Raw genomic sequence first — 8,895 nt, 5'->3', positions numbered from 1 at the left:
CGTTACGCTTCCTCCCCCTTCAGTAGTTTGTCCCTCTTTCTGGGGAAATCTGTCTCATAAATGTTTCTAGATACAAGATTACCTGTATTTTTCCAGTACTACTGCAATGTTGGATAACCACAAGTACACCTCTGGTGTGGTTTTATGTAAAAGAAATACTAATTCTGTTATTTATTGTTGAAATGAGCAAACTAATTAACATTTAGCCATGCTTCTAAACACACCTCTCCTCTTGCCTTTCAACGTTTTGGCACTGCTCGGTTTTCATCGTGTTAGCGCTGCCTTCGCACTAGCTGAAGCACCCGGGACCATAACTGATCTGACAGGAGGAGGTGTCCAGCGCTACGCGGAGAAGGGCTGTTCATGCCATCACCTGTGATGTGATACCTCCAGCCGTGCATCTCCACATGGTATTGGCTCTGCTTCCACTGTATCGTACTGACAGTTCACACCCCACTTGTTGTTCAGCTGATATCATACGAGAGTCTTTTTCCACCTGGACGCCAGACTGCCCTTCGAGTTTCTCTGACTGAATGTCTGCGCTGGGGTCAGTTCTGCCTAGCTACCGCTGTGCACACTTGTACCGAATGGATCTCAGCTGAATGATTCTGCCGCATCCTTAAAACATCCGCATGAACTGTTAACCTTTAAGTCAACATGAACTGCAGGTCTATTCAGCACCCAATTCCCTTCTGTTAGATCAAGGTTTAGGATCTGGTACACAACACCAGTGACTTGATACAGTCCACAGCTTAATTTTGGTTGTATAAAGCCTTATGAACCTTTTTTTTGCCATGTCAGTATGAAACTGCACTAACATATGGGCACAGATCCAATCCTCCAAGCAGGTTTGATGGAATCTCAGGTTCTTTCCCAGGAGACTTCCCTAATGCTCATGAACTTGATGCAAAGATGCGGTAGGTTTTCACCCACAGAAACCCAGGACTACGTGTCTGCTTGAAAGCTTCAAACCACATTTATTGTAAACTTAGGGGGGGAAAAAAAAAAAAAGAAGAAACCATAGGTTGGTAAACTATTACATCTCACTGTGAAGAACTTGTCCAGTGATGTGCAATCAGATATTGAAAAGAATATCTAAATAAACAGCAATTTCTCAATAGAAATCTCATTAAATAAAAAAGAAAATTATTTCCATATTTACAGATTACAAGGCAAATGTATCCTTAAAGCATTGTTCTGTATTTAGCAGGTTTATTCCTTTGAAATAAAAGAGAGATGGTTTGAATCTAAGAGTGTACTTTGGAAGCAGCTCGCTACACAGTCTATTTTACCACCAGTGAATGGACGAGTAGCCTCCCCTTGATCACTGCAGTGCTCTGCTTCTTCTGCTGTCCAGGCTTTCACCGAAGGGCTTCTGGTACCTCCACCTACGAAAGGGGGTTGGGGTGGGGACGGTGTTCATTACATTTGCTGCACAGTCTGGATGGCAAAATTCCTACTGGAGCTGCAGACACGCTCCCAAGATCCCTGTGCTACGCAGCATCTCCTGTAACAAGCCTGAACCCGGCAAAGTACCCCATTTGCTGACAAAATCACCGTTGAATAGTAATCAGTGTGCTGAGAAAAGCCTAGTCAGATGAAAGCCTCCCCTCAAATGTTTCCCTATGCTCGCATTTCTAAGAATGTTTTTTTAATTAAATACCTGTGTACTAAAATGAATTGAGTTTGTGCTATCACTGAGCCACAATCGGTTACTGAAATACGATCTCTTACTTACCCGCCTTAATTGCTTTATGCTGCTTGCCCGGATGGCTTCCATAAGGTTGTCATGAAGAGACCTTTGCGGGGTGGAGGGACGGGTGGAGGGTCGTGAACCTTCCTCTGATTTTCTGTCCGAGACTGATTTTAGAGAATCTTTAATTTCTTTCAATATGCTGTTCTCATGTTTTTTGCTTTTTTTGCCTTTTTTCTTTTTCTGTCCATTTTGTAAAGCTTTTCTTGAGCTTTCTTGCTCTTTGATGACTTCAGCGATATTCCTGGTTGGTGCCTTCTTCTCTGGAATAACTGGGGGAGGAGGAGGAGGAGGAGGTGGGGGTGGAGGGGGAGGTGGGGGTGCAGGAACTGGAGGCTGACTTTTTGCTGGCAGTGCTTTCTTAGGGAGCTTTGGAGAAGACCAGGGTGAGCTCTTAGGTGACACATAAGGTGAGGACCGAGGTGTCCCCTTCTGCAAGACTTTGGTCTTTGGATTGACGGCTCCGTCACAACCAGACTCTTGTTGCCGCTGCTCCTGCATACGCTTTTGCCTTTGTTTATCCATATTTCTTGTCAGGATACTCGTCATGCTCATTCTTGGGCCAGCAAGGTCAAAGTGGTATCCGAGCTTGACCAGAGTGGTGTTCTCTTTCAAGAGTTTAACTATGTCCATTTCCACCTGGCTGCCCATGATGTGCCTTTGGTTGTGGAACCGCAGTTCTGTGAGAACCTTGTTGTTCTGCAAAGCTCGCATGATGGCCAACACTCCTTTGCCTGTGATAAAATTTGACTCAATATTCAGACTAGTTATATGCTGATTTACCTTTAACATGCCAGCAATGGCTATTGCGACATTGTCGTCAGCATGCGTGTTAGCCAAGCTGAATGACTTAACCACTGTGTTGTCCCTCAGGGCTTGAGAAAACTGTATGAGCATCTGTGAAGTGATGTTTTCAATGTTGTTCAGATTGACCTCCGTGGTGTCAGGGTCATTGCTCCTAACTTTCTCCAAAGCGTCCTCAATAACTGTTGGATTCCCACAAGGGTGGATGGCACTGCTTTTTAAGCTCGGATTATCGGTGTCTTTGCCATCAAGGCCATTAAGTTCGTTTTCATTGTCCCTTGTGCCGCTACACTTTTTGCGTCTGCCATGGTCAGAACTCCTGCCATCCTCAGGTCTTTCACCAGCGGCAGCATTTTCCTTTTCCTCATCCTCATCATCACTCTCATCTTCATCTTCCTCCTCCTCTTCTTCTTCTTCTTCATCATCCTCTTCAGTATACGCCTCCTCAGACACTTCACTATTGCTTTCTGTGAAGTATTCTTCTTGAATGTCTTCTGAATTGTCTTCTTCTTGCTCAGAGTCCTGAATGGGAATGTAGGTGTCCGTGTTAAAATAATTGCAGCAATGTAGCTACTGCCTTTTTGCACAAAAACAATTATCTTGAAACTTAAGTTAATATCGAAAGCTAAAAATAAATCCCCAGAAACAGAGACAGTTAGGAGAACAGAAAATGTTTCAGCACCTACCACCTTTCTAACAGTATTTCTTTCATATTCTTTAGAAGACAAAGGCTTAGCACAAACTGGAACAGTTTTACTGACGTCAATGATTTCTGCCAAGAGAAAGTTTGATACAAGATATTGCAACATGGACATACTTCATGCTTTCTATGTGTTGGAAAGTGGATATCATTTGGATCCTTGCCAGCAGAAACATAAGACCATAATTTCAGCATGGACTTGACATGTGAGCAACGAGTTTCTTGATTTCATAAGGATTAGACATCTGTGTCAATGCTCAAACTCCCTTGCATATGTTAGTATATTTAAAAAGGCTAAAGGCTGCCATGGTTTGGAATACAAATAGTGTTTGCACATGTAAACATGCATATCGACGTAATACAGGATCACAGGAGCCCTGTCGAAAAGACTCTGGATGCAGTCTATGGGCTACATACACTTAGAAGCTATTTGTAAAGAAAAGATTGAGACACGTTCCCACAGGTAACAAGTAATCACATGTCAACAGTCCCCAAATGTTTACCAAGAGATAAGGCTGCACTCGCTGACAGCTGTCACGGGTCACCTGCCATACTGTAACATGTTATAACTCACTGACTCCTTTTCCAAACCCCAAGGTTATTTTAGTGTGTTTGGTGGGCATCAAAACAGCAAATTTACATCTACTCAAAGTTCTGACTGGTGCCCTCAGCAGAGGACAATTGTCTGTGCAGGAGCAACAGGACCCCAGGGAAGTGTCTCTCTCCATAAGCACTCCAGAAGCATGGCAGCGTTGTATGGGCCGTGACTGAATCCACATGCTATGACCAACCTTAAACCTCTTGCCCCAAAAGATCTCACACGTGTTCTTTTGCCTACTGGAGAAGCCATGGCATATGCCTTTTTATTTACATTTGTAAATGTTTATAAGATTTTGGATGAAATGTAATTGTTCTGTATGCATTACTTTAGCAACATTCATACTTTAGCCTTTGTAAAATACTAGAGGGTGTTTTACAAAGTGAGTACACACTGTGGAGACACAGCAATTCTGTTCTGTGCTTCTGCAAAACAAACATGTTACTAACATGACGGCCTGTTTTTAGCAAACCTGTGGAGTTTTAGGTTTACTTACTTGCTGTGAAAATGCAGGAAAAGGTTAAAATAATAGCAGTGACAGATTGCACAGTGCTGTTTCACAGTCTTAAGCAGATTTCTGTGTTGCGACACGTGCAAAGCAGACGATAATTGTAATGTTTGCAGAAGCGTGACTCCAGTGAAAAAGGACATTGAGCTGTTCCTGCCTGTCGTTCCCAAGCGTTTAGGGGCTGGAGGGCTTGCAGGATCCAGCCCCGTTGCTTCTCCTGTGGATCACATGCAGGAAGGCCCTTACACTGAGAGATGCTGCGCTACATGTAGAAAAAGGGCTGTGTTTAAGCCAGGTTTGTTATAGGACTAAGATTTACATCTGTATCTTATATAAGCCAACTTTTAAAAGTTGAAAACACCAGGGATCCAGGAACCCGTCTTCATAGCTATGCTTTTATCTATCCAAGAGTATCTACTACAGCCTTCAGCACAGCTGCAGGTGAGAAGTTGGTACCTCGGAATGGACTGCTAATATGCTTGATGACACTAGATTAATTTAAAAAAATAGATTTTTTTTTTTTTTTTGAGTGGCATTTCTGGGACCAAAGGGAGAATCTAGTTTCCTGTCACGCACATCGTTTGGTGTTATAATGATCTGCACATTAACTTTGAGATGGAGTACTCTCCTCTCTGCAGATCCACAGAGGCATGCCCCGTTCTCATGGCAGCACTTCAGTGCTGCAGGCAGCCTGCAAGGCTTCATCTTACCTCGTAGCACCAACTCGATGAAAAGTTAGGACTAAGATAGTCAGTGCAAAGAGGTAATGAACTTTGGAGGGCAAGTCATTCAAGTCATTCACCCTAAAAGGCTATCTACAGGATGTTTGCCTTCTGGAGGGGCTGATCTCTCACCACTAACTATAGAAAGAGCACAAATAACCTTCCTAGATAAGGTATCTAACTTTCAGACAGTTGGGGGAGAGAAAAAATTGCTTTCAAGAAACTCAGAAAGAGCTTTCTTCCTGCCTTTAGTAGAGACAGCCTTTGTGCCCTCTACATCAGCATGTCCACATTTTCATATTTACAAATGCATTTAGGAGGTTTCTTCTCAGGTCAAAAAGTACAGAGGCTTTTGCCAGCACTAAGTTTTACCCAGTATCCATTGTTAATGTTGTATAGACATGGAAAACAACCCTGCCATGATATAAGACACCAAACCAGACCTGCACAGAGGGTCTTTTGGAACTGTCCAGGTTTCGAGTTCCAGGCTCAGATGGAAATAAACATTAATCTTGCCGTTGCCTCCCTGGGACTTGACAAGCAGGGAGTGAAGTCAACGTCTGCAAGCTGATACTAACGGTCTGATGACAGCTAGTGGTCTGTGTGCTTGTCTACAAAGCCATTACACCACCATTCACAAGCAGGAGAGAATACACAAGTGTAAAGAAATCCTGGATATTATTACTGCAGGCTAATTTAATCCAGGTGATTATTTTTTTTTTTTTTAAAGAGAGTATTTTATTTAATGTACAAACTGCAATTACTGCCTTGCAAATGAACCGAGCTCCTGAAACAAGGCTGTTAGAAGTTCTGATTTGGTGTCTTTATCTTTTTTGCATGATTTTCTACTTAAACATGGGAAAACTTGTTCCTTTAAGGACAGTCAGAGCTTGGTATGAAGCAGTGTTTAAAAATCAGAGGGCTACTCACATCCCCGAGTCTGCATTTTGCTTTGAAATTACATGGAGCCAAAGTGAAAACAGCAGTTGCTTTTTGATAGAGCTCAGTCTCACAAATTGTTTTAGCAAGGGTCTGGGATTGCTGACATGGACATTAGCTTAGGCTGAGAGTGCTCATCGCCTGCTAGGACCGAGTCCTTCAGTCCTGCCCAGCTGCACTGCTCGTCTGCTGCTCAGGGACCCATTTCTGTTATTAAAATTTTAATTCTGGGGGATGAGTTTCCTAACAAGCACTACGGGTTGTTCTTTCAGGAATACAGACAAATGGTTTGGCTGATCACTCTACCCCAGGCTGCTTTTTAAATGACTTATGGCTACCCTCTGACAACAGTTGCCAGAAGACTTGCGAGCTGTGCCAGGGATCCTCAGCGGGAACAAAGCAACATAAGCTGCTGACTGCAACGCAGCTTCCTTCCAGCAGCTGCTAACTTGCCTCCTGACATAACATGTCTTTAAAATTACCTCCCTGATGTGCTTCTCAGCAGTCAATACTGATTTTGTTTTTAAAGGAAAGGAAAAGTCAATTTTTAGGCTTTTAAACAAAATCAAAAATTACCCCAAAGTCCACATCGCAATAATTTCTAACATACCCTTTAAAATTTATTCCTGATTTAATCACTAAGGATAGTTTTTGCAGGGTTTTCTGCTGTTCTCAACTGAGCCTTTAAGGTACCAGAGAGAGCGCAAAACCTCCCTGAGCTAACACGCAGCGCTTTAGCAGATACGAAGGCATGGCTAACAGTGTTCTTCAAAGCGCTACAAGAGATTGAAAGACAATGAAAACCATAAGCGAGATTATGCCAGGAAAGGACAAGCTGAAATATTTCTGGAAAACAGCAAACGCTTCAGCATCTTACCTTTTCGCACGCACCCAGTCTCTCTTCTTCTAAGAGTTTCCTGGTCTCCCTCTCCCAGTAGGCCATCAGCGCTTCCCGGCTGAAAGTCCCCGTCGGTGTTTTCTCCGTCAGGCTCTTCTGCCGTTGTCCCACAGGAAGGTTACGGTCGGGCTCTATGTCCTCCAGCTCCCGCTCCAGCTCCTTCAGCTCCTCTTCGGTGAGAGAAGCGAGGAGCTCATCTTCGTCAATGTCTTCATATTTACTGAGCTCTCTTCTGTAGCCAAAGGTCGACATGGTCCCGCTTGGTCAGGCTGGTGCGAACCCGGTGTGACTAGGCATTCACGAAGGCTGAAGCGAGCAAGCTGTGCCTCGTTTGGTCAGCAACTGCCTCCCTGCATAGCAGAGGCACCCTTTTAAGAGTAATCATCGGGGGCTTACGACAATGCACGGAGGGATGAAAGCATGCTCCGTTTTAAGCATCAGACGTCAGCTAGACATCTGAACAGCAAGAATGTCCCAACACTAGTGTTTGCAGGTCCCTTAAAGAGGGGGATTATTGACACACTGGCCATGGCCATATTTAGAGCAGGCGGCTAGCGGGAGAATACCAGCCTCGCAGACGGGGGCGGAGGGGGGGTGCGGCGGCAAATAAAACCCTGGGCACATTTACACTGACTTCGTGTCCAAACTGCTCTAGACAAAGAATTATACAAAGCCATTTAATCCTGAGCTGCCACAGGGGCTGGAAATAAAACGCCCTCAATGCCGTTCACTGGACTTCCTCTCGTTTTCATGGTTTTTGAGCGGAACCGCGCTGTTATCCCACCAAGGTGTTTGCAGGAGGTTGGGATCGGTGGGAAGGCAGCCCGAGGCGGGGAGGGTGATGCTGGCGCCCACGGGGAGCTGTGCTCCTGCAATGTCACGCCTCGCCTGTAACAAATCACACAACTGGATAATTTATTAATTCCCCCCACCCTTTTTTTTTTACCCCCTGAGGATAACCAGGGGGAGAGAATCAGCTTTACATGTCCATTTGGAGCTGCTGTGAGATGTTTTTTCACGCGGAGAGTTGTGCTGTGCTGGGAGAGTGAGCAGAGTCCCCCAGAGCTTTAGGGGGAACCAGCCCCGGGTGGGCGGCGGGGGCTCTGTCTTCATCACCCCTGACAGCCCCTAGCACATGAAGGCCTCTACTGGCTATTGTATTTAATGGCTATTGCTTGCTGTAGCTGACTGATGTGCCGCTGGAGTGCCCTCCATTCTTCATTTTAAATGTATATCTACATTACCATGTCCGCTAGTAAATGTTATATTACTCTGATACTACTTTTGTACGTCCTCCAGTGTAAGAAACTACAGAATGAAAGGTCCAACTTCACACTGTTCTCTTCTCTCTTAGCACGGAACGACGGTGAACTAGCAACGTCCAGGACAGCAACATCTGCAAATCCATGTTGTGGGAGCAAGAGGGGGAGAAGAAGAGAGAAAGACAGTGAGAAGGTTGGTTGTGGTGCAGGGGAAGTAGGAGTACATCTATAACAACATATATCAACCTTATTAATGAACGGTGGGTTTCTTCTCAGATAGTCAGGTCAGTATTTAATGGAAATGTAAGTGAAAATAACTTGAAGTATTGTTCTTGTCCAACATCATCTCTTTTTGGTTAGTATGGATTGGGCACCTGAACTGATGTTTAGCCAAACTGCTCATTTAGTTTTATTATCATGCATATTGCTTTACTGGCAATGGAGAGAGAAGACTGAGCATGAATTTCATAAACAGATTTGATAAAGAAATTACATTTTTCCTTTGATCATTTTTCTGTATGAATTTCATGCAGTTCAGCTTGCTCAAGAAGTGGGATGAAAGCTCACAAGCTTAGTCTTCCTTAACACACAAAATACATTAATAAAGCAGACTACAGAATATCGTGCATCTTAAAATAAAATAAATATTTTTAAGTCATTTAACTTGACCAAATCTTTGCAAAAAATAAAAAGGAAGAACATGCAAAACAG

At 43.9% G+C, this 8,895-nt stretch overlaps 1 protein-coding gene across 2 annotated transcripts; it reads right to left on the bottom strand.

The window, feature by feature from the left end:
- Positions 1 to 952: 952 nt before the first annotated feature.
- Positions 953 to 7,174, bottom strand: LMOD2 (leiomodin 2 (cardiac)). Of its 2 annotated transcripts, none has more exons than XM_010155145.1 (3): positions 6,902 to 7,174; positions 1,739 to 3,079; positions 953 to 1,388 (listed from the first exon to the last, which is right to left on the bottom strand). In XM_010155145.1, exons 1-3 carry the CDS (start codon positions 7,172 to 7,174, stop codon positions 1,362 to 1,364), a joined length of 1,641 nt encoding a protein of 546 aa, XP_010153447.1. In that variant the 3' UTR covers positions 953 to 1,361. The 2 variants fall into 2 exon arrangements, with proteins under 2 accessions (XP_010153447.1, XP_010153448.1); XM_010155146.1 differs by having other exon boundaries at positions 1,739 to 3,070.
- Positions 7,175 to 8,895: the final 1,721 nt, after the last annotated feature.

The sequence above is a fragment of the Eurypyga helias genome, unplaced genomic scaffold (genome assembly GCF_000690775.1).
Source record: "Eurypyga helias isolate BGI_N326 unplaced genomic scaffold, ASM69077v1 scaffold45157, whole genome shotgun sequence".
Lineage (NCBI taxonomy): Eukaryota > Metazoa > Chordata > Aves > Eurypygiformes > Eurypygidae > Eurypyga > Eurypyga helias.
The sequence above is the reverse complement of the archived record's forward strand: the minus strand, read 5'-3'. Positions and strand labels throughout refer to the sequence as shown.

Coding starts and splice junctions, on each gene's coding strand:
- LMOD2 (XM_010155145.1), bottom strand. CDS start 7,174: ATGTCGACCTTTGGCTACAGAAGAGAGCTCAGTAAATATGAAGACATT. Junction 3,080..6,901: donor GACTGGGTGCGTGCGAAAAG/GTAAGATGCTGA, acceptor ATTCCCATTCAG/GACTCTGAGCAAGAAGAAGA. Junction 1,389..1,738: donor GCATAAAGCAATTAAGGCGG/GTAAGTAAGAGA, acceptor CCCCTTTCGTAG/GTGGAGGTACCAGAAGCCCT.